Raw genomic sequence first — 23465 nt, forward strand, 5'->3', positions numbered from 1 at the left:
AGATATATGGCCTCTCAGTCTTGTAACTCTTCATGACAGGAGAGAAACACCTGTCATGAATGAATGAAAAATTGATCACTAAAGTCAACAGGACCTTGTGCATGTACACACTAGAGATTTAACAATTAACTTTTCCATTGACGTCACTATATCGTGTTGGAAAAAGTTTCACATCACATTTCTTTACATTTAGGATTCTAAAATGCGATAAGCAGGCGCCGATTTGTATCTCAGGATTAATTAAGATTTGAGGATAATTGGCAATCCCACTTGTTTTATTGAATTCCTATTGATTGTGTAGGCCAATTAAAGGGTTAGTTCACCCAAAAATGAAATTTCTGTCATTAATTACTCGCCCCCATGTTCCAAACCCGTAAGACCATCAAAACACAAATTAAGATATTTTTGATGAAATGCAAGTCTGAACTCCCTATAGACTGCAATGTTATTACCACTTTCAAGGCCCAGAGAGGTAGTAAAAACATTGTTAAAATAGTCCATGTGACTACAGTAGTTCAACCTTAATGTTATGAAGTGACGAGAATACTTTTTGTGTCCAAAACGACATGACAGTGAGTAATTAATGACAGAAATTTCATGTTTGGGTGAACTAACCCTTTAAATAAAGAATCCCTGTAAATATGCCTTCATATGTCAAAACCGTATGCATTTAAATATTGACAATATTCATAGACGATATGTGTGTTACAGGAGTTCCGGGTGTCTTCATAACAATCTGGAGCATCACAAAAGTTTATTTACATGACATTGGGTGAGTAAATGGAGCTTGTTCACAGAACAGCACTTTGGTACTTGCCGATATTTTTATGTACACATTCATGGGAGCCATATAAAAAAGGCTTCTGCTTTTTGTAGCCTGTTACCTAAGAGTAACAATTAAAATTGAGTAAAGTATGTTACTATTTTTATGAGCTCAGTTGAATTTCTGTCTTCTGTACACCTTTTGCCGATAGCTACAGTATTAGCTGACACTGTAAATTTCACACAAGACTGTTCCTTGATGATAAATGACGTGCCATTATGGAGGTCAGTAGTCTATATTTAGAACAGAGCTCATAGGAGGAGACTTTTGAAAAGAATTTACATGGATATTTTCTTCTCTATTGCCATTTTTAAAAAAATATATATATGTCTTTGTTTTTGCATTAAATCTACATGTAGATTGTGGAGTGCAACATGTGTTTATGGATTGTGGAGTGCAACATACCACTTTTTCAGCATTCTTGGGTCTGGACATTTTTTCCCAGTTCATTTTCTCCATAGGGATTTTAAACATTTATTTAACAAAGAGTAAAGTAAACTCTTAATTTCTAGTAAAGAAATTGACTACACCAATTGTTTCCATGCTAACAATGACTTATAACTCTTCAGGATTGGGGGTAGTGTAGTTCTTACCCAGACATTTGACTATTAAATACAGCGTTTTTTTTTAAAAGTTGAAATCATTTGTGTTTACAGTATATACAGCTTCTACAGAAGCCAGTGCTTGAAATGGGCTGGTACGCAGTATTTTTCTCTATTTTTACATTTAGCGTACCGCCAGTTTTCCTTGCGTACTGGCACTTCCGACATATTGCATGTACTGAAGCCCCCCGCACCCTCCCTTCTTCAGGAACGCGCTTATGTAGCCCCGCCCCTTTTCGTTGTATTTCCACAGCATGAAGGTATGATCTTGCGGATTTCTAAATGAACTGCTCGTTTTAAAAACTTCCCGGTCTACTGACATTTATGATATCCGCTTCAAACATTACAATGCTCATGATAACTTGTCAACTCTACAATAAGTAAATCCACTTCATCAGCTAATTACTCTTCGACAGCGATTCGACAGCAATGCCATAGGAATAAACAGAGCTATCGCAAAAATGGAAGTTCAAGGACAAAATTTTAAAGATGGCTGCGCGCTTCTCTGGCGCATAAGGTCTATACCAGGGGTGGCTAACCTCAGTCCTGGAGAGCCACAGTCCTGTAGAGTTCAGCTCCAACCTTAATCAAACACACCTGAACAAGCTAATCAAGGTTTGAAAGGTTGCCAGAAAGCTACAGGCAGGTGAGTTTTTAGCAGGGTTGGCGCTAAACTCTGCAGGACTGAGACTCTCCAGGACCGGAGTTCGCAACCATCATATGCAGTAACAACCTTGTAGCTCAAGGTAGTCTTAAATGCTTTATACAGCATTGCTGAAAATAAATTTCTCTATGCAGAAAATGAATGAGTATTTTACTTGCAGAACCCAAATGTTTTGCTCCATTACTGTAGCTTCATTCTACAGCGATTATTTCCTTGTAACAGATGCTGGGATTTTATTGACGATGGTCTGTGGTGGATTATACAAACCCCTACGTTGATAACGATACTGGTGAGTGACCGTGCATGAAATTCTAATATGGCAATATAATATAAATTAATATGGAAAGTGGTGAATGAAATATTTCAAATAGGTCCTAATCTTTACACTGTTTCTCTAGATGAACTTTATTCTCTTAATTTGTATCATACGGATACTTCGTCAGAAAATCAGTTGCCGGGATATTGGGAGAAATGAATCACACCAATACTCGTGAGTTTTTGTGTTAAACCATAGACACCATATTCTTCCATGCACAATATAAACACAAAAGTATTCCAACATATGCCGTTTCTTTTGATTTACAGGAGACTTGCGAAATCAACTCTACTTTTGATTCCCTTGTTTGGAATAAACTATATAATCTTTGCCTTTATGCCTCATCACATCGAGTCTTATGTGCGTCTGGTGTTTGACTTGATCCTGGGGTCCTTTCAGGTAGGCAGCAGGGGACTGAAACATGTTTTTACCCACAGCTGTACTCTTCTATAAGCAATTGCTTATCTAGTTTGGATTCCTTAAATGCCAATAGAATACTAAGATTGGCCACAGCAATGGACTCACCGTGGGATCTGCCAGCTTGCCTCAACCCCAGACATGCCTAGTGATATTTATTCCCTCCATGTTTGTTATGCAGCTAGATGAAAAGGTCGAATGAAGATATACAAAAATGCCCTTAAATACTTCAAAGATTTACCATCCATCTTTTTCTGAAGTCAAATCGGTTGAAATATAAAAATAACCATTGGTTTTTGTGGAAGAAGATGGTGGTTTCATTCATTTGATTTATAATTAAAACTTAATCTGATTAGAACAGATGTGTCTAAATTTATATGATCAGAATTGCTGGAATTAAATGGAATAAAATTATATTATTTAATTTATATATATATATATATATATATATATATATATATATATATTAATAAATACTTATATATTTATTTATGTGCATTATTAATTATTACATTATTATTTTCCCTCATTTTTGGAAATCTTTAGATAAAGTTTCCAGTCTTTCAAAATGTGTTTCTTGCTAAATTAAACCTGTAAAATATTTAACTGTGACTAAAAATCTGCCCCACAGCAGCTCAGATTTATTGTCCTCTCTTTTTCTTCAGGGATTTTGTGTGGCTGTCCTGTACTGTTTTCTAAATGGAGAGGTAATATTATCAGAATTTAAATTTGATTTTGGATTATTAAACCAGTTACACTACCAGTCGAATGTTTGGAAACACATGACTGAATTTATTTATTTTTTTAAAAATAACTGGAATTTTTTCTCCCCTGACCTCATTCACACACTGTCCAGGTTCAGTCTGAGATTAAACGAAAGTGGAGGCGGTGGCACATGCAGAGATTTCTGGGAGCGGATACCAAATACCATCAGCCCTCAATGGCAAGCAACGGCCTCAACTTCAGCTCCCAAATCACCATGATGACGAAATGCAGCCCCAGCACACGTCGTGCTTCCGCCTGCCAAGATGATTTCTCCACCGTCTGAGTGCCGAGTGATGCTCCGTTTATAGCGGGACACAGAAACCAATGAATCCGTGATGTACACGCACAGAAAGGCTGTCACCCGGACCACCTCCATCTGCAGGTTGCAGCTCCGCCCTCATTCCTGTAGGAACTGCACATCTCACTGCTCAGCAGGAACATTAGGGAAACCATGCAGCACAAGGCTTATGGTGACGGTTTGGCATGTGATGTATCTTCATAGCCATCATTTCAAACACATCGATCAGGAGAGAAATATGCAAGTAAAATGGACTCTTTGACGTCTGATTGTGTTTCATCAAACTACTGACTCTGGACAGCGTGGGACGCTGAATTTAGGACAAGGATGCGATCAGAGTGTTTTTGTGGTCCCCATCCATTGCCTTATTTTTGTGCACAACACCACAGGCATTAATCTTGTAGTTGGTATCTGTCATGTTTTTCTGTTTCCCCTGCCCTCATTATGCTGCTCAAGATTTCTCAGACTCTTACTAATCTGTACAGCTGAATGGTGACCTTTTAGGTCTCTAGTGACCAGGTTTTATTTTTATCTCCTTCCTTATTCCAGGAAAAAAATAATGTGATTTTGACATTCTGACATTCTGCTACAATCCTGTTTTTGCACCCTTTCCATGTGTCTCGTGCTTGCGTGTCTGTGTACATGTGGACAAACACTCTCAATTGAGAGTCATAAAAGCAAGTTTGCTTGTGCAGCTGAAGTATAGTGCATTGTTCTATATTTTTATGATAGTGATTTATAGTGTTATTGTATAGTTCTATGTTAAAATGTACACGGGTTGTGTAACTGTGCACTGTTGCATAAAGACAGTTGTGTGAGATGCATTTTTATGAGATTGGTCTTTCTAAAGAGGATATTTAGTCCAAAATCTTTTTAGCTGTCAAAAGTGCATATTGTTAGTCATAGTTGCTGACATGATAATGCTCCTGCATGTTTGCATGCACAGTTCTTGTACCTTAGTGAATAAGATGTACACTTAAGAGAAAATCGCTATAAGAAAATGTCGCTATAAGAGTGTTGTTGCTGTTTTTTTTTTTTGTTTGTTTGGGGGTTTTTTTGAAAGTGTATTGTGGATGTTGAAAGTATAGTTTTAATTTCAACATTAGATCTTAGTAGGCTTTCCTATTAAATTATTTATTTTCAGTTTTTAACTATCATTAACATCACCAATAAGCAATTTTAATTCGTTTTTATTTTATTTATTTTAAATAAAAATTACCTATCAATGCTAAAAGTTAAGTGTCTTCAAAGTTTATATATATATACTCAAAAAAAAGAAAGGAAGGAAGGAAGAAGAAAGAAAAATTTTGTTTCTGATAGGAAAATTTGTTTCTAAAACAAACTGAACACATTGTACTAATTCTGGCTAAATCAACCACAATAGCAACTGCTTTGTTTTCATTTATTGTGAAATTCAGATTTCTCCTTAAGTTTAAAAAATAAATTTGTAAGCGCATGCTAGAGACATCACTGTTAGGATGACAATTAAATCTTGAGCAAGAATGATGGAGTGAGAGAAACCAGAACCAGTGAATGATGAGAGAGATCTCATCTTTGTTTACCTCCCGTCTGAAACACATCTGTCATTTATTTATCTACCAAATCCCTTCTTAAATTATTCTCATAACTCTCTCTCCTTATCCCTTTGTGTAACTCTACATATAACGTTTTCAATGTTTGAATACCAGTGAGCTTGCTGATGTCCCACCAGACAGATTAGCTCAGGATGGCCAAGCCTGGTTTAAAATTACAGCGAGATCTCCAATACATAAACAAAATGTTATTTTTTTATTGTGAGCAGATGAGCCAACAGGAGGCAGTGACTCCTGAGGATTTCATTGAAATGAATGGACTCCCATGGGGGGAGGGCTGGAAACTAAGCCTAGAATCACACCATGTTAATTAGGTAGATATAAATATTAATGAAAGCACGAAACCCCTTCTTATAACAAAAGCCTCAACTACTGTACTTCACAAATGGAATGTTTAAAGTCTATATGGCATATACTCTTTGTTTGAGAGGCTTATTAGATGCCCTTTACTGACATCAGTTTTTATAGTCTCTATGATTTATGGATATTTGTGAATTACCTAAGCTTACTCATAAAGTTCGAAAATCACTAAGATTTACATCCTTCCTCTTATGTTGTTGAGGACCTTTTTGTTGTCTAACGATTCTTATCTTTTTGATAGTTTAAGGCTAAATGGGTTACAGCAGAGCTAGTGTTACAGTCCATCACAGCACACACTCTGAACATATGCATGTTAACAACACCAAAGACAAAAAGAGTTACATTATTTAAAAGAAACCTTAAAAATAGAAAGCAGGATTAATGTATTGCACAAAATAAGGTATTCTACAAAACATTGTAGATTTTAGGATTATGTGCATGGCTTTATATTTAAGGCATTTAGTTTAATGTTTTATATTTACGGGGTTAGTACAATCTCAAATATAGGTTATGATTACATGGATTGATTTTTTTTTAGATATTTCACAGGACAAATGAAATATTAATTACACCCTTGGGACTAATTTTCTGGGTAATTTTTCATCTTTAAGAGAAAACAAAAAACAGATAAAAATAAAACTTAGATCAGTTAAAAAGAGAATTCACAATCTTAAGTAGGCCTAAAGGGTTAAAGGGATAGTTCACCCAAAAATGAAAATTATCCCATGATTTCACCCTCAAGCCATCCTAGGTGTATATGACAATCTTCTTTCAGACGAACACAATCAGAGATATATTAATAAATATCCTTAGTTCTCCGAGGTTTATAATGGTTGTGAATGGGGGGCCACGTTTTGACGTCAAAAATAATGCATCCATCCATAAAAAGAAAAAAGAATCCATACGATTCCAGAGGGTTAATAAAGGCCTTCTGAAGCGAAGTGATGTGTTTTTGTACAAAAAATATACATATTTATAAATTCAAATAACTAGCGTCCGGCGGATGACCATACGCAGAATGCGCAAGTTGACTTGCGCCAAATGAGTAATCCTCTGACGCGATGTAGTAGTATTGTAAGCTTTGCAGTTACGCAGTGAGGAGTTTTGAACGGCGACACAATAGGCTGAGAGGTGCTGCACGTGATTAAGCTAGCTGTTATGCTTTCTCCAATGGTAAGAGATACAGACCCTCCTATCTCCCTATAATAATAGAGTACCTCAGGGATGACATGTTTTTATAGGCAAAACCCGGAAGCGAGTTAGCATTTTAGGACTTCCGGTTCCATCTCCCCGAAGTCAATGGGTTTTTTTAATGGGTTTTTGCTAAATCGCCTGAAATAAGGTTTGTGGTTAACAAAGCCTCTAAATATTTTCACGTTTTGATCTATGAGATAAAACACACCAGTTATAACCCGCTTGTGATTTTTTTAAACCTTTATTGTGTCTTAAAAACAGCGGTTGCTAACAAATTGCTAAAAGGGACTACTTCCTTTGGTGGGGACTTTAGACGTCATCATGACAAACAGGACATTTGGACAGCATTTCTCATGAAAAAGTGGATAAGTATTCATACACAGCGCAGATCATAATCAGCGAGCATGTTTTTAAATAAAGTTGTTTTCTAAATAAAGTTTGAGGAAGCTTGGTGGTGGTGACGTTGATCTGCGACCATGGTGTGCTGTAGTCCGTTTATAGCCTACTGTTAGCTTTTTATATCTGACGACTTTATTTAGGCTTCAAAATGTACAAATGTTGTGTTAACTTGTAAAGATTATCTTGATAGACAATACATGTAAGTGTCATAACCTTTTGTTAAACACAGAGCTTATTTTTTGCGATTTTCCAAAAGTCTATGGGAAAAATGCATTGGCTTTCGATCGAGGGAACCCGTGCGCCGCTAACTTCCGGTTTGGCCTACAAAAACACGTCATCCCTGAGGAACTCTATACGATCTCTAGCTGCGTTGGAAACCGCTCACTTCGTTCACTCATTCACTCATTCACTAATCCCTATATAGTGTATGACATTTGAGTGCACTATGTCTGCATGGAGTGAACGAAATGAAGTGAGTGAATTCAGACGCTGACGTATACACTGTGTCGGAGAGCTGGAGCTGTCGCAGAAACGGCTTGCATAATCATGGCTTTCATCAAAACTCATGAGTTTCATTGATTGTATAATTGGTTTGTCATGCTTAATGTGTTCATAATCATTAAATACTTTAAAAAAAAAAAAAACTGCAAACAAAAATAAACACATCCTCTCCGCATTGGATTTTGGAAAATAGTGCTTCAGCGAGTGTCCATCGAATGTACACTCGAGAGAATTGTGGGTATAAAGTAGTGAACGAATGTAGGGAATGAAGTCGTTCACTCAGAATTCGGACACCACTACAAAATGGCCGACACCCTATATAGTGTGGATAGGGAGCGGTTTCGGCACAGCTTCTGTTAAGGGGCGAGTGTAGCTCCACTCAAGGGCGGAAATACATCACCTGGCTGCAGCCTGTAAAACACAAGCTTCCGTCCGCCGGAAGCTAGTTATTTGAGTTTATAAAGTTTTAAATATGGATATTTTTCTTACAAAAACGCATCACTTCGCGGCAAAATGCCTTTATTAAGCCGCTTGATTCGAATGGATTACTTTTTTATGGATGGATGCATTATTTTTGACTTCAAAAACGTGGCCCCCCATTCACAACCATTATAAACCTTGGAGGACTAAGGATATTTTTAAATATATCTCTGATTGTGTTCGTCTGAAAGAAGATAGTCATATACACCTAGGATGGCTTGAGGGTGAGTAAATCATGGGATAATTTTCATTTTTGGGTGAACTAACCCTTTAAACGACAAAAAAAACTCATCAATAAAAATAAGCTGTAAATAATGCACTCAGCAAAGATACATTTCAAATGACCTATATTGCATAATACCGCTCTCCACTGTTTACTGTCTAAGTCGATTTTTGATCTAATCGTTGTTTCAACTTGTTGAAAGTGTTTCATGATCAGTGGTAGCCTATAAAATATTTTAGGCCTAAGACTTTAAGAGTAAGATGTCAAAATATCAAATAGTAATTTCAAAACATGAAAAGTAACATTCTTTTATAGATGCAAAAAAAATGTAGACAAAAACGTGCAACGATTATTTCGATTAAAAGCGTCTAACAAAAGCTGTGTTCTAGCGACACCTCGTGGCCACTGTGGCGCTCTGCAGCTGTTACACGCTGCCTTCGGTGAACCGGTTAACTCCGCTGTGGACTCACTGACCCCGCTGCCATGGGCTCTGCTGTTATGACTGCGCAGCTGGCGCCAGGTGCTCAAGGACACCGTTTGAAGACATTAAAAAATGTGTTCTTACCATTTGTATTCATAATATGAGTCGAAAGATGCGGATTGTGAATTTCCCTCCTTTAATCACGTCCCTGTCGCTTTAAAGCTCCAGACAAAACGACCCATATGATTTTCGACCTCCAATCATCATCACTCCCCTGGTTGAGAGTGCGAGTCCTTCTACATGCGGACATGGCGAAAAAGGACAGATGTCTAAACAGAAGAGCACAATGGGAATATAAATCATAGCTATTTTCATGAAAACGAAGCACTGAAATGCTAAGGAGGGGAGACGGTACTCCTTCGAGGCAGAGACCACTGAATCACCATGGTTGTAAGACCCTTTCTCTGACTGTTACCTGCATATCTTTGATGTTTATTAGGCCTGTAGAATCTGACATATATCAGTCACATCTGAGTGATGATGTGCTTGTCATACAGATGAGCTGCCATCATGCAGTTACCACATCTGTGGAGAGCTTCAACAACTTTTTGCGACTTTTTGATAAGATGCTGATGTAAATGTTATCGAAGCATCTGATCTAATTTTAACACAAAGTACCTGGTCCAGTTTATGACTTTGAACAATACTGCAACATAATCAGCAATGTTGTCTGTTTGCAATAATATTGGTACATAGTATTGGTAGAACGTCAGATAAAAGAAATGTCTTAGGTCTTTCAAAATAATATGTATATAATGAAATATTTCATATATCACTGCTTGTGTGGATAATTATATTATGGCATATACTGTGTATATATACAGTGGGTATAGAAAAGAATCACCCCCTTTAAAATAATCAAATTTTGTTGTTTTGCAGCCTGAAATGAAGACGGACACAGTTTTGTTTTATCCAGCTGTATTTATGCTTTACAACTTATAACATCCAAGTGAAAGATATAACTAGAACATGTCAGAAAAAAAAAAAAATAATAAAAAAAATCAAAACCAGTATCACTGAGTTAGAAAAAGGATCACCCTCCTCTAAAAAATGAATTGTAAACTTAATCAGGTGTAGCTAAACACCTTCTCAATGACACACAAAGTCATTTGACTTTCAACTGTGATCAGATGTGGTCATTTTGATTAGCTCAGCATGGAAAGAGCTTTCCTGGAGCATTTCAGTCCTTGGTAGTGCAACTGAAGCAAACAATCAACTATGGGCACTGTCAAAAGATCTCCGGGATAAAGATGTGGACAGGCACAAGTCAGGAGATGGATACAAAAACATTTCAAAGGCTTTATCAATGCCTAGAAGTCTACAGTGAAGTCTATTATTGAGAAGTGGAAGGTATTTGGTACAACACAGACCCTCCCTGAATCAGGACGTTGCTCCAAACTGGATAAAAGAGCCAGGAGGAAACTGGTCAGAGAGGCTACCAAGAGGCCTACAGCAACTCTGAAGCAGTTGCAGGAATTTATGACAAAGAGTGGTCATTGTGTGCATGTGACAACAATATCACAAGTTCTCCACAAATGTGGCTTGTATGGGAAGGGTGCAAGAAAAAAGCTACTCCTCAAGAAAGGCCACATGGAAAAAGGAGTTAGGGTCAGATGAGACTAAAATTGAATTATTTGGCCTCAACACCAAACGATATATCTGCTGGAAATCCTATACAGCTCACCATCCAAATAACACAATTCCTACAGTAAAACATGGAGGTGGTAATGTCCTGTTATGGAGGTGTTTCTATGCAGCAGGGACTGGAGCACTTGTCAGGATAGAAGGAAAAATGGATGGGGCAAAATAGGATGAGGAAAATCTGCTGCCCTCTGCCAGAAAGTTGTCAATGGGAAGAAGGTTTACCTTCCAACATGACAATGACCCAAAGCACACAGCAAAACTGACCACACAGTGGTTGAAGAACAAAAAGGTGAATGTCCTTGCATGGCCTAGTCACAGCACAAACTTAAACCCCATTGAAAATCTGTGGAATGACTTGAAGACTGCAGACCACAAACAGTCACCATCAAATTTAACTGAACTTGAGCAGTTCTGCAAAGAAGAGTGGGCAAATATTGCAAAGTCTAGATGTTCAAAGTTAGTAGAGACATATCCCAACAGACTAAAGGCTGTAATTAAAGCAAAAGGTTGTTCAACTAAATACTGACACAAGGGGGTGATCCTTTTTCCAACTCAGTGATTCTGGTTTTTAATTTTTTTTTTTTTTTTTTTTCTGACAGGCTGGAGTTATATCTTTCACTTGGATGTTATAAGTTATAAAGAGTATACAGCTGGATAAAACAAAAACTGTGTCTGTCTTCATTTCAGGCTGCAAAGCAACAAAATGTGATTACTTTAAAGGGGGGTGATTCTTTTATTTATTTATATATATATATATATATATATATATATATATATATATATATATATATATATACATACATACAATTAGTTTCTGTCCTTGATTCTGATTGGTCAATAGCTGTGTTTTATTCACGATAAAACACGGCTATGACCGCTTCACCCAATGGTTCTGTGTATCACTACACAACACCCTTAGCAACCACTCTTAGCAACGTAAACTGTATGTTCTCAAATTATATTGTTCATTGAAGCTTACTGTATTATGTAGAAGAGTATTGTGAGAAAGAGATCGAGTGAGCGAGTTTATTTTCTGCATTCAGATTTAGCACTTTCCTTCAGGTCAGTCCTATGTTCATAATAAAAAATGTTTAAATGTCCGATGTATTATCTTGTCCTTTTAACATTTAAGGGGTTTTCCCGTGTCTTGTGCCGTGTTGACAACAATTCGTCTTTTCAATGTAAAAGTCTTCGCTACTGAGTGACATACTCATAAAGACAGTCTTTGCCACCATCTAATGGCGTAATAATCCAACTTTTGTTGCTGTTCGAGGTCAGGGACTATTTTTTCCGGCGGAAGGAAGGCTTTTAGAAAAAGTTTACTTCATGAAAGTTGCTCCGCTTCGCATCGTGCCTAACAACACCCTTCAGCCGTGACTTATTCACGATACAGCACAGCCTCTCGTACCTTATTGCTTATATATATATATATATATATATATGTAATTTTTGTCTTTATAAAATATGCAAAAAGCTACACAGTGACATTAATAATACACATTACAGTATATATCATTTAAAAAATATAAAATATGCTTAACAGCTGCCTTTAAAATGACAATTACACCAGCCTGTTGTTTGATTGCAATGTAAATCAATATCTATTTAAAACCTGAAGTTGATTTGCATCTCATTTAAATCTGATGCTCTGTTGTAGCTCATAGTGGAGAAAACTGCTGAGCACCCATCTGCAGAGTTCTCCCTCGTCGAGGATGAGGCCCTTCACTGCACCTTCTTGATGGACAGGCTGAACAAGCAACGTCTGTTCCAACCTGATCTATGTGACGTGGACATCGTCCTCCTGCACCACCAGACTTCTTTCCAGTTCCAGGCCCACAAGGGTGTCCTAGCAGCCTACAGCCCCTTCTTCCACTCACTCTTTGCGTCGAGTAAGGAGCTGCGGCGTGTGGAGCTCTCTCTGGAGGCCCTCCAGCCTCAAGGCCTGCAGCAAATCCTCAACTTCATCTACACTTCCAAGCTGCTTGTCTCCAGCTGCAATGCCCACGACGTGCTCAAAGCTGCCACGGTGCTCCAGATGAGCAACATTGCCACTTCTTGCAGTGAACTCATTACTAGAGGCTCGCTGGAAATCAGTCCCGGTGTAGACCAAGCCAAACAGGAAGTCAGTGCTCAGAGCTGGAGCAACAGCACCTCAGTAAACTCCAACTTTCACATGGAGATCAAGCAAGAGAAGGACCCCACCTGTGCCAGAATCTATGGAGGGAAAAGTGAAGAGAACTCATATGCTGTTCAAGTTGGTGATGGGCGTCAAGTGCAAGTAGGCGCTTATAAAGTAGAAGGGAAGGAAATGGGAAACCTGAAGGACTCTGAAGAACTTGATTCATTTAACAGAGAGCAAATAATTGTTGAGTTGAATTTGAACAACCAGACCCTTAATGTGTCCAAAGGTTTAGAGGGCAGCGCAGCAGCTCCGTCACCCTCAGCACAACAACTTCCTGGAAAAGGAAGGAGGAGCGATGAGACAGTTAAGGAATCAAGAAACAATGTGACCTTGGAGGAGGAGGAAGAGGAAGGTGAGCAAAGCGAAGATGATGATGATGATGTGAGACTTGAAGGCACCAGTGAGGAGGAAGGTGACCACACATTACCTGTATTCATATCTGAAAGACCACTACGACAGACCCAGGCCTCTGATGATGCTTTAGCTGTGGTCTCCAAGAAAAGCAGTGTGAGAGTGAGGCAAGAGACAGCTCATGGTGGGACTGGGGAGGAGCACCTGCACCAGGATAACTTGAAGTTTCCGAGCTTCACCTGTGTGAGGTGCCCCAAGACGTTCAACAACCGCTGGTACCTGGAGAAACACATGAACGTGACACATAACCGCATGCATATCTGTGACAAGTGTGGAAAACGCTTCCTTCTGGAAAGTGAGCTACTGCTGCATCAGCAGACCGACTGTGAGAAGAGCATACAGGTGGGATTTTTTTTTTGTCATGATCTGTTAATTTATTCAAAATACATTTAAAAATAACTTTTGTACATACAGTGGCTTAAATACACATCTTCTATGATGAACATGCTTTTAATTTCTGTATTAATTTTTTACATTATTTATTTATATTCCATATTATTATTTTTTTAAATATTTTTTGATGGGGGCATAAAGTCCAAAATCTCACGGTGATAAAACTCTCCTGATATCATGATGAAGAAAATGCCTAATTAAAAGAATGAAATTCTTGAAAGGAAAATGTAGTTTGTCTTTTTATTATTTTTCTTGGGAAAAATCATTTAACTGCTTCACTGCTTATTAAAATTTGAGCAACTTTTGTCTGCCAATCAAAGTTATGTAAATAAATAATGATGTGCACTGATAAATCATTTATTATAAACATTGCAATATTCTATAAAGAACTGTGATTTCATGGTGTCTTTTATGCAAGTAGACATGTTTGTATTTGAAAGAATGAATAGCGTTTTTTACTGGTGTTTATCTCATTTTGTAGTGTCTAACTTGTGGAAAAGCTTTCAGGAAGCTCTGGTCGCTCCATGAGCACAATAAGATTGTTCATGGCTATGCTGAGAAGAAGTACACTTGTGAGATCTGTGAGAAGAAATTCTACACAATGGCTCATGTACGCAAACACATGGTCGGTGAGTTGTGTTAGTGCCATTTTCACTCTCAAATCTTTAATTGCAGTCTCTCCCATTCTGTAAACAGTAAGCTTTGACTGTCTAATTTATTACTTGTTCTTCATGTCTTTAGCCCACACAAAAGAGATGCCATTTACCTGTGAGACATGTGGCAAGTCCTTTAAAAGGAGCATGTCTCTGAAGGTCCACTCTCTCCAACATTCAGGAGAGAAGCCTTTCCAGTGTGAGGTATGAAAACAATAAGCAATAAAGTAGGACAAGCTGCGACTATTTTCATTATTGGCTTTTTATAGCAATTTTAATATTTTGAGCAAATTCATTAAGTCTCATTCTTTCACTATTAGATTTAGCAAAGTCCCCTTCCAGTAATTTTCTAATAGTTTTAGCATTTTACTTAATACTTATATCATATCACAGTCAATATTTGATATGGGAATGAAAGGGATATTACAATGAATATTAGAACACCAGAGAATATGGTGTATGAAAACAAACAAAAAAAACATAAAACCCAAGGCTCTTTGCTACATCAAAAGTACCTGTAAAGTATTTGGATATAGTCCCTGATGTATGTAAACAATAAGACACAGTAAAATATAGTTTTTCACAGTAATCGAGATCTTCATTTGAATGTTTCCAATATAAATTCTTAAAATTACATGATTAATTTTAATCTATTATTTTTACTCTACGGAGCCCCGCACATGATATGCAGGAAAAAAATAGGAGGCTAAATCATGCGCATGATTTACTAATTTGTTCCCTCGATTTATAAATCATGTGCACGATTTTCTATTTCGATCCCTCGATTTGCTAAAATAAATTGTGCACACGATTTACTAAATCTTGTGGACGATCTTCTATTTTGTTCCTTCGATTTGCTAAATCGTGCGCACAATTTACTAATTCATTCCCACGATTTACTAAATCTTGTGGACGATGGTTTAGCAAATCGAGGGAACGAAATAGAAAATAGTTCGCAAGATTAAGTAAATTGCGGGAACGGATTAGTAAATCGTGCACATGATTTAGCAACTTGAGGGAACAAAATAAAAAATTTGTCTGCAAGATTTAGTAAACCGAGGGAATGAATAGTCAGTCGTGTGCATGATTTAGCATTCAAGGGAACGAAATAGAAAATCGTGTGCAAGATTTACTTTTTTTCCTGCATGTCATGTGCACGTATTACTCTATTATTATTATTATTATTATTATTATTATTATATACAATAATAGAAAGTTATTCTATCTTTAGTATTTCTTCACGGTGATAATAAACTATAACCATTTGTTGTTGCATCATAACATTGCATATTTTAGCACAGCTGAAATGGACAATCTGCATCCAGGACCAGAACAGTCTGTTTTATAATATCAGTTATTAATTGTTGGCCATGTTTTAAATTTGTCCACTCCTTGTTCTTTAGGTCTGCAGTGAGCGTTTTCAGTATAAGTACCAACTGCGCTCTCACATGAGCATCCACATCGGACACAAGCAGTTTATGTGTCAGTGGTGTGGGAAGGACTTCAGTATGAAACAGTATTTTGATGAACACATGAAGACGCACACAGGTGAGATGCTCTTACACATGTACAGCATTTTGAAAACTTTTATACAGTCAGTCTAAGAGGTCTGCAGTTTCTTTTTAGGAGAGAAACCGTATATATGTGAGATCTGTGGGAAAAGCTTCACGAGTCGACCCAATATGAAGCGGCACCGGCGTACGCACACGGGAGAGAAGCCTTACCCTTGTGAAGCGTGTGGCCAGCGTTTCCGCTTCTCCAACATGCTGAAAGCTCACCGAGAGAAGTGTTCCCAGGTCAGGAACCCTCCACTGCTGGACTCCTCCGCTATATCCAATCAAACGGAAGATGTTGCAAATCAAGAACTGCCTGTCGGGATGGAAACACTAAGAGATATCAGCCCACATCTGCATGGCATAGTCTCTTTTCCATCATCTGTTCTCCACTCAGTGGATGGGGGTCCGTCACATTCTCAGCTGCGTTCCCTTACGCCACTCTACTCCATTGGAAGGACAGACTCCAGGAACCTGTAACTACTGCTCTGTATTATCATAATATCATGTTTCTTTGTGATGCAGAGGTTTTTATGTAGCAAAGAGTGTGGGATTTCATGTTAGCCTTGATTTGTTTGCATATGTCATATTCCCTGATGTTCTAATACTCATTCTAATATCCCTTCCATTCCCATGTTCAAATGTTGACACTCTGTGCTATGATAAACCCTAGTTAGGCAAAAAGTATTAAGTAATATACTAAAACTATTACCCAGATGTAGAATACTAAATGTAACACATATATGTTTTTATGTACAGTATATTTACAGAATAATAAATCAAAAGCATATTCGGTTTATATAGCTTTCAGTTTACATTTTATTGGTCTTAGATGCTTTATTTTATGTCAAAGTTTGTCCATAAGTACTACTTGTGTTTGGGGTGATGACCTGCTATATATATATATATATACAGAGAATTCATGAGTAAATAATGCAAGTTTTGTCGGTGGTGGAAATGTGCAGTCAGTAGATTCTGGCACTTTATTTTACTGGCTTGATGGTGTGAAGAGTTTCATAAGCGTTGGTTTAGTCTTTACATTTTGTGATAGTTTTATCATTTCTGTTAGGACATGTTTTTTGTGTTTGTTTATTGTTTTCAGAAGCATTAATAACTATAATTTGTATGTTTTTAACAGCTGGTAAATTTATGAGTCAATAAGTTTATGGCTCATTTGTTTTGTTACGAAACCTCAAAAAAAAACTTGAGGTTTTGTGTTTTTGGTAATGTTCAAATTCATGAATGTGTTTAGGTAAAACTTGCTGTTATTGTAGGTCATAAAAACCACAGCACCCCTTTAACAGGTGAATTATTAGAGAACGTATTATATTATTAATGAAAAAAATCAGTTATTCTCCACTATTATATATACACCCACCTCTCACAGTCTCATGCAGACTCTAATGTTGTATCTTCTGAATTAAAATATATATTTTTTATTGTTTTTAACTGGTCATTTTTGCACTTGTAGACAAGAATCTTTAAATGTTTTTACACAGCAGTATTTTTGGTATTTTTTTAATGAATTGGGTATTACAATCTTATTTCTGCAGTTCTTCTGCAGATTTCTGTTGATGTAATTAAGATATTTTGGTCTATGTTCCAAAACCTGAGAGGTGTTCAGATCTCTTTATTCCAGTGTGTTTATGTGTCAGTGTGTCAGCTGTCTATTAATCATGAACGTGTAGATCCATCATGAAAGTCAACATCAGTATCAGCACAAAAAAGATGGCATATATAATATAAACTTGAATTCCTTTACCTTAATGTCTTATTTTTATTTTTGTTTGGCTTTGGAGGGTGTACGACAATATGTGCACTGACATTACTACAGACAACTGTTATGTTGTTAGTGTTTTCATTTAGTTTGGTCATTGTCTACAGTATATTAGATTATTGTTCAGTCATTGCCATTCATTTCTCTCTCTTTTTTTTTAAAATATAGGAACATTGCACTTGGTCATAATTGCAAAATGTTACGCTGTCATCTAAAATAACATAATAGAATGATAGAAATCAATGTACATGGACATTTAAATAAGGTCAAATTATTCAACAATGACTAACAAAGCATTCTTTTGAAAAAATAGAGGGTCTTGTATTTATCTCCATCCTTTTCTTGGAACAGCAGAATGTCTTTTATAGACTATTTGCATCATACTAAGATCTTCTATACACTGACCCAGTGAAATTCATAACAACTTGGATATAAAACATTGATCTATTACAGTATATACCTTAAGATCTATCACAAACAAATTATATTAACATTAAGCAAGCTAGGTCTGTTATGTTCATTATGATTCAATGGAATATATGTATTGCTGGTTTATGAAAATGTGGGCGGCATTGTTTTATGTGTGTTTTGTCTATAGATGACAGCTGTAGATCACATCTTTGTGAGTCTCAAGGTGTTCAAACGCACCCCAAGAACTGTGGCCCCTGCAGCATAACGGATCTCTCTCAGGATCCCGTTCCAACAGTTCTCCTCCTCGTCAAACCTGTCAGGCAAATCACAAGTTCAAACCTCACGTCTCATCTTTAGTATCAAGTTTCCTTTGTGCAATAAATCTCATTAAATCAGTTTGAGTTTAACCTAAATACTCACTTCCATATGTCGTTCATTTCAGTGGGCTCCAGTTTTTCGGTGGTCTCTTTGGGCATCATAGCAAAACCCCCCACAGCATACAAGCAGCCGCCCAGTTCGATCAGATTAAGAGAGCTCCTTTCCTGAGGGAACTCTACAAACTCTGACCAGCTAAGCAGGAGACACACAAGTGAGCAACTTACATTACTCATGAGCTTGTAACGTACACATAATATGATAAAAGAGTGTCACGTACGAGTTGCTGGCGATGTCGTAGACTTCCACACTGCTAGTCAGGCCGTTATCAGTGACTCCAGTCACCACATAAATTTTGTTTTTGTGAACAGCAGTGCCGAACAGCGAGCGGGCAGTTTTCAGGGGTGCCAGATCCTTCCATTCAAATTTAGTGGGGTCATAGACCACACACTCTCTTCAAGCATTTCCTGCATGATTACATTTCAAGTCATGCGGTTATGAAAACTCAGGACAACCAGGCATTACTGTATGTGTTTGTAAATTAGGATAAAATCAGGTTCTTCACTCACTTGCTCTCAGGTTTTTCCACCTATTACATAAACCAGCCCTTTGTGTGAAACAATTCCATGTCCATAAACTGCATATGGAAGAGGGTCCGACTCTCCCCATTTGAATGACCTGTGTGATGATGAAATTATCAATGAAAACAAATCAGCATTCAACCAAATCAAACAACATCCTGTTGAACAGGGGCTAATCTAGTAAGAAATTAATATTGTAGTAATTAAATATTCGATTAGCTATAACCAAAGATATCTCTATTTTGTCATAGACCATAGCACAGGTACATCTGTAAGATGTCTGCTAAAGACCTGGAGATCTGGAAAACATCTGCTGTGTAAATACATCTGATAAACATCTTAGAAAGAGCAGTTTTACATACATTCTAAATCATAAACATCTTACAGACATCGTCGTTATGACATCTGACAGGAGACTGTTATACTGCCTTAGCTACGAAACTGTTCCAGAACTGTCTGAAATCAGTTTTGGGGATATACCTTTGTGTGCAAACGCTGCCTGCAATGCCTGATCAGTGAGGCAACAAGTCAGCTACATGTTGCGATATCTCCTGATTGTACTCACTGTCTGTCGTAGATCATAACAGAATCTAGTGCACGTTCTCCCTCCTTCAGCTCTTTTCCTCCCACCACGTAAATGGAGTTCTCAGCCTCAGCCAGACCGAACAGACAGCGAGGGTTTGGTAGTGAGGGCATCCCCAGCCATTCAGAGCTCATGGGATCAAACTGTGGGATAAAGAAGAGCTGAGATTGAAAGATAATAATCCAAAAGCACTGCTCCTTTCTCATACGAATATAATTGTTGGATTCCTTCAACACAATCCCTTCACAGGTTTCATTGGAAATACGTAAGGAAAGGAAAATGTCATGCAGGCATTATTAAAAACTTGACACATGAGGTTCAAAGCTTTAACAGCTGTTCTGAAGCAAAAGGGACCCTGAGGGTCATTCTCACAAATGTATTTTTGGAACCAGAGATTCGTGATGCTTTGAGACATTGATTTGTAATGCAAACACATTTAGCCACATTCGCAAAAACATGCCTGTGTGTTACCTGAAGAAAGTACGAACTGAACGGCTGTTCTTTGTTCTCCTCGTTGTACATCAGACCTCCAGCAACAAAGATCTGATTTTCCTTCGTGACAAGACTGCAGTGGTTCTTAGGGATCTCGGTGGATGAAGACGCCATATAGCACTCGTTTCCACCATTGTCATACGCCACTGTTCCTGCATCGCTAATCATCAAAATAAGATCTGTCTGAAACATTCCAAAACGTGGGTTGTCATTTAGGATGCCCGGCAGCAAACCCTCCTCATCCTCGTCTTCAGAATCCACCGTTGCGCCTTCCTTTCTGTGCGATGACCTTTTGACCCTATGTAGCAGTCCTTTCTGTGCATCCTTGATAAGCTGGAGCTCCTTCTTGAGCTCCTGATTCATCTTGATCAATTTGTGCCCCTCCACTTTCTCTTTAAAGTAACTTGTCGGCATAAGACGGAAACGTATGCAGTGTAGAAGTTCTGGCAGGTCTTTCAGTCTCTCATTCGTGTCATATTCCACCCAGTCCATGAGTGATTCAAACACCGACTCTTCTCGTTCCACATTCAGGGAGTCACATGTGATGATAGCCGCCAACTCGCCGGGACCCAGCTGATGGAAGTCTTGGTCCCGAATGATGAGGGAATACCGGTCGCAGATGAAGTCCCGCGCCTCCATGGCCAAACGTGGACAGTCTAGCAACAGTCCCAGTCTAAAGATGGCCAAACAGTTACTGAGAACTAGCTTCTGCTGCAGATACGACACACACACGCTGAAGATTGACGGAATCTGGTACATGTTGGCCGCCATAAAAATGTCTTGGACGTTCTGCTCAGTCAGGTTGATATCCGAGGTGTATATGTACCTCAGGATCATTCCCATGATCGCAGGTTCGATGTCTTTTAGAACAATCTCCCGCTTTTTGCTCTCTTCTAGGTCTGACAGGAACATGGCTTTGAAGTAAGGGCTGCTAGCAGCTAGCACTAGCCGATGGCAAGGAAACTCTTTGTCTCTGATCTTCAGAACACAGTCCACAAACTTGTTAGCATCCAGGAGATCACAGAGCCCATCTTGTAGGAGCGTTTGCTGGTACATCCGCGGCTCTGTCACTGGGTCCACTGACATGGAGGCCATCTTGTTATGGTTTGATGTGATATTTCAGTAGGAGGGAGGGGTGTCCTGGTCCTCTCCCACTGCAGAACTGAACTGACTGTATTAACACTGTTACACTAAAAGAGAAATGGCGGAGGATGGTCTGCTTTGGTGTGACCTCCTTCCTCAGCTGTCACAAGTTATCAGCTACTGTCTGTCCATCTATATATAGAAATGCGCAAATGAACCACACTTAGGGCCTGAAATTCAACCTGTCCCTCCCTTCCCCCAGCCAAACAGATCATGCCAACAGCTGACATGTTTCTCACTGGGACTACTGAGGAGATATTATGAAAAAGGACAGTAGAATGCCACAAGACGTGACATGTGAAATGTGATCAACTTGAAAAGAAGAGTTGCAGAGAGAAACAAAAGATGGAAATCAGAAAAGATTTGAAAGGAGACAAGCAGAAGTTTGCCTGCCTGTTGCTTTGAGAGATAATGTCCACCTGGTGGAGCCCTCTAGTGGAGATGCTCAGTATCATGGGCTCCTACATCTAATAGCTTCAAATGATAGAAACTAGCAATGCCAACATTTAAATTTGCAACATTTATAATTGGCTTTTTTAATCATTATTGACAAGAGCTGGATCCAAACTTGTATCACTTACAGGAGCGCCATGTCTTATCCCCTTAGCATTCCTGTAAAATTTGCCTAAAACGCCTAAAAAAAAAAGGCATCCCCAAAGAAAATGGCATGCTGTTCTTGAACCATTTGGACTCTTTGAAAGGTGTGTGTACCACGGGCGGTACAGTGGAATGCTAAGAGGTTTAATATGTTTGAGCACTAGGCCACAGCTTGTTTACTGTTTCACCCTGAACCAGTTAATCACAAACATGTATTTGGTTTTAAGCATTTTCTGTCATTTCATTAATATTTAATAACATAATTCTGAAGGTACACTCTTACAAATAAAGGTGTCAAAAGGGGATTCCCATAGAACAGTTCTTAAAATAACCACTTTTTTTTTCAACATGTGATCAACATTTTAAATAATCTAAAGAACCTTTAGATGCCAACTTTTATTTTTAATAGTGTATTTGAAGACAAGTGAAAGGTTAATTCTGTGCTAATAACCCATGTAAGGTGACAAAAGGGAGGTCCAAAGGGAGACTGAAAACTAGGATATATAATTGTGTGCTGATAACAGCATAGCGGACCTACAGTATTCATCAGTGTATATTAGGCCCATTAATCAACTCAAATCTCCAGTGTGCCACTCAAAGCTCAATGTAGGACAAAGCCTAATAGGGAAAATGTGTTCACACCATATCATCTGCTGGAGTGTGACGAGTAACATAAAAATGTGACTGCACAAAGTTTAACTTTGAAAAGTGACTAAGCTCTGTGTGGTTGAAATGACCTATGGTCAGAACCATGTAAAATAAATTACAAGCTCATTTAGCTCCTAACATATATGTTTTGTCATAATAATGGCTGTAAACCAGAGTTATTATAGTAATCTAAAACTAAAATTAAAACCATAAAAATAGTAAGGCAACATTTCTCATTTAAATTTGTTTATCTTGATGTACTAAAATAACTAAAACTAAAATAAAAATGAATAAAAAACTATGTAGACATTAAAAAACAAATAAAAAAATGACTAAAATGCACATAACTAACTTATCTTTAGTTAACATGGTAATACTTTACAATAAGGTTCATTAGTTAACATTAGTTAACTACATTAGTTAACATGAACTAATAATGAACTGCACTTATGCAGCATTTATTAATCTTTGTTAAAGGGTTAGTTCACCCAAAAAATGAAAATAATGCCATTTATTACTCACTCTCATGTCCGTTCGTTCATAACGATTTTTTTAACAATATCTAGTGATGGGCGATTTCAAAACACTGCTTCGAATCTTTTGTTTCGATTCAGTGATTCGGAGTGCCAAAGTCACGTGATTTCAGCAGTATGGCAGTTTGACACGCGACCCGAATCACTGAATCGAAACAAAAGATTCGAAGCAGTTTTGAAAACGCCCATCTGTTTAAAAGTCGTTATTTTGGCATTGCTGTCAAAAATATCTTAATTTGTGTTCCGAAGATGAACGAAGGTCTTAAGGGTGTAGAACGACATGAGGGTGAGTAATAAATGACATTATTTTCATTTTTGGGTGAACTAACCCTTTAATGTTAATTTCAACATTTACTAATACATTATTAAAATCT

The 23465-nt window shown here is 37.8% G+C and overlaps 3 protein-coding genes across 9 annotated transcripts in view; 2 read left to right on the plus strand and 1 right to left on the minus strand.

The window, feature by feature from the left end:
• vipr1a (vasoactive intestinal peptide receptor 1a) overlaps positions 1-5119 on the plus strand; it is a 31849-nt gene extending 26730 nt beyond the window's left edge. For all 3 annotated transcript variants that reach the window (XM_051875203.1, XM_051875212.1, XM_051875194.1), the window contains 6 exons: positions 712-772; positions 2312-2378; positions 2488-2579; positions 2675-2804; positions 3488-3529; positions 3679-5119. In XM_051875203.1, the coding sequence (XP_051731163.1) occupies positions 712-772; positions 2312-2378; positions 2488-2579; positions 2675-2804; positions 3488-3529; positions 3679-3870 (584 nt within the window). In that variant the 3' untranslated portion in view covers positions 3871-5119. The remainder of the gene's footprint in view (positions 1-711; positions 773-2311; positions 2379-2487; positions 2580-2674; positions 2805-3487; positions 3530-3678) is intronic.
• A 3216-nt stretch (positions 5120-8335) lies between these two features.
• zbtb47a (zinc finger and BTB domain containing 47a) lies at positions 8336-17395 on the plus strand. 5 transcript variants are annotated; one of them, XR_007926868.1, is made up of 7 exons: positions 9096-9505; positions 12417-13694; positions 14227-14374; positions 14487-14602; positions 15802-15946; positions 16025-17127; positions 17161-17395. XR_007926868.1 is itself a non-coding variant. In XM_051875472.1 (6 exons), exons 2-6 carry the CDS (start codon positions 12498-12500, stop codon positions 16429-16431), a joined length of 2013 nt encoding a protein of 670 aa, XP_051731432.1. In that variant the 5' UTR covers positions 8336-8635; positions 12417-12497; the 3' UTR covers positions 16432-17395. The 5 variants fall into 5 exon arrangements, 4 of the variants coding, with proteins under 4 accessions (XP_051731432.1, XP_051731439.1, XP_051731423.1 ...); XM_051875472.1 differs by lacking the exon at positions 9096-9505 and adding an exon at positions 8336-8635 and having other exon boundaries at positions 16025-17395; XM_051875479.1 differs by lacking the exon at positions 17161-17395 and having other exon boundaries at positions 9094-9505; positions 16014-16161.
• klhl40a (kelch-like family member 40a) lies at positions 17156-21825 on the minus strand. Its single transcript, XM_051875489.1, is given in 6 exon segments — positions 17156-18452; positions 18560-18709; positions 18795-18981; positions 19080-19192; positions 19661-19821; positions 20150-21825. Coding segments are annotated over 6 exon segments (1839 nt in total). The 5' UTR covers positions 21266-21825; the 3' UTR covers positions 17156-18340.
• Positions 21826-23465: the final 1640 nt, after the last annotated feature.

This window comes from Ctenopharyngodon idella, chromosome 2 (assembly GCF_019924925.1).
Source record: "Ctenopharyngodon idella isolate HZGC_01 chromosome 2, HZGC01, whole genome shotgun sequence".
Classification (NCBI taxonomy): Eukaryota; Metazoa; Chordata; class Actinopteri; order Cypriniformes; family Xenocyprididae; genus Ctenopharyngodon; species Ctenopharyngodon idella.

What these genes read in the sequence shown, in the direction of transcription:
- zbtb47a (XM_051875451.1), top strand. An exon ending in TGTACGCAAACACATGGTCG is followed by an intron (nt 14,375 to 14,486) that starts GTGAGTTGTGTT and finishes TCATGTCTTTAG; the next exon opens with CCCACACAAAAGAGATGCCA. An exon ending in AGAAGCCTTTCCAGTGTGAG is followed by an intron (nt 14,603 to 15,801) that starts GTATGAAAACAA and finishes CTTGTTCTTTAG; the next exon opens with GTCTGCAGTGAGCGTTTTCA.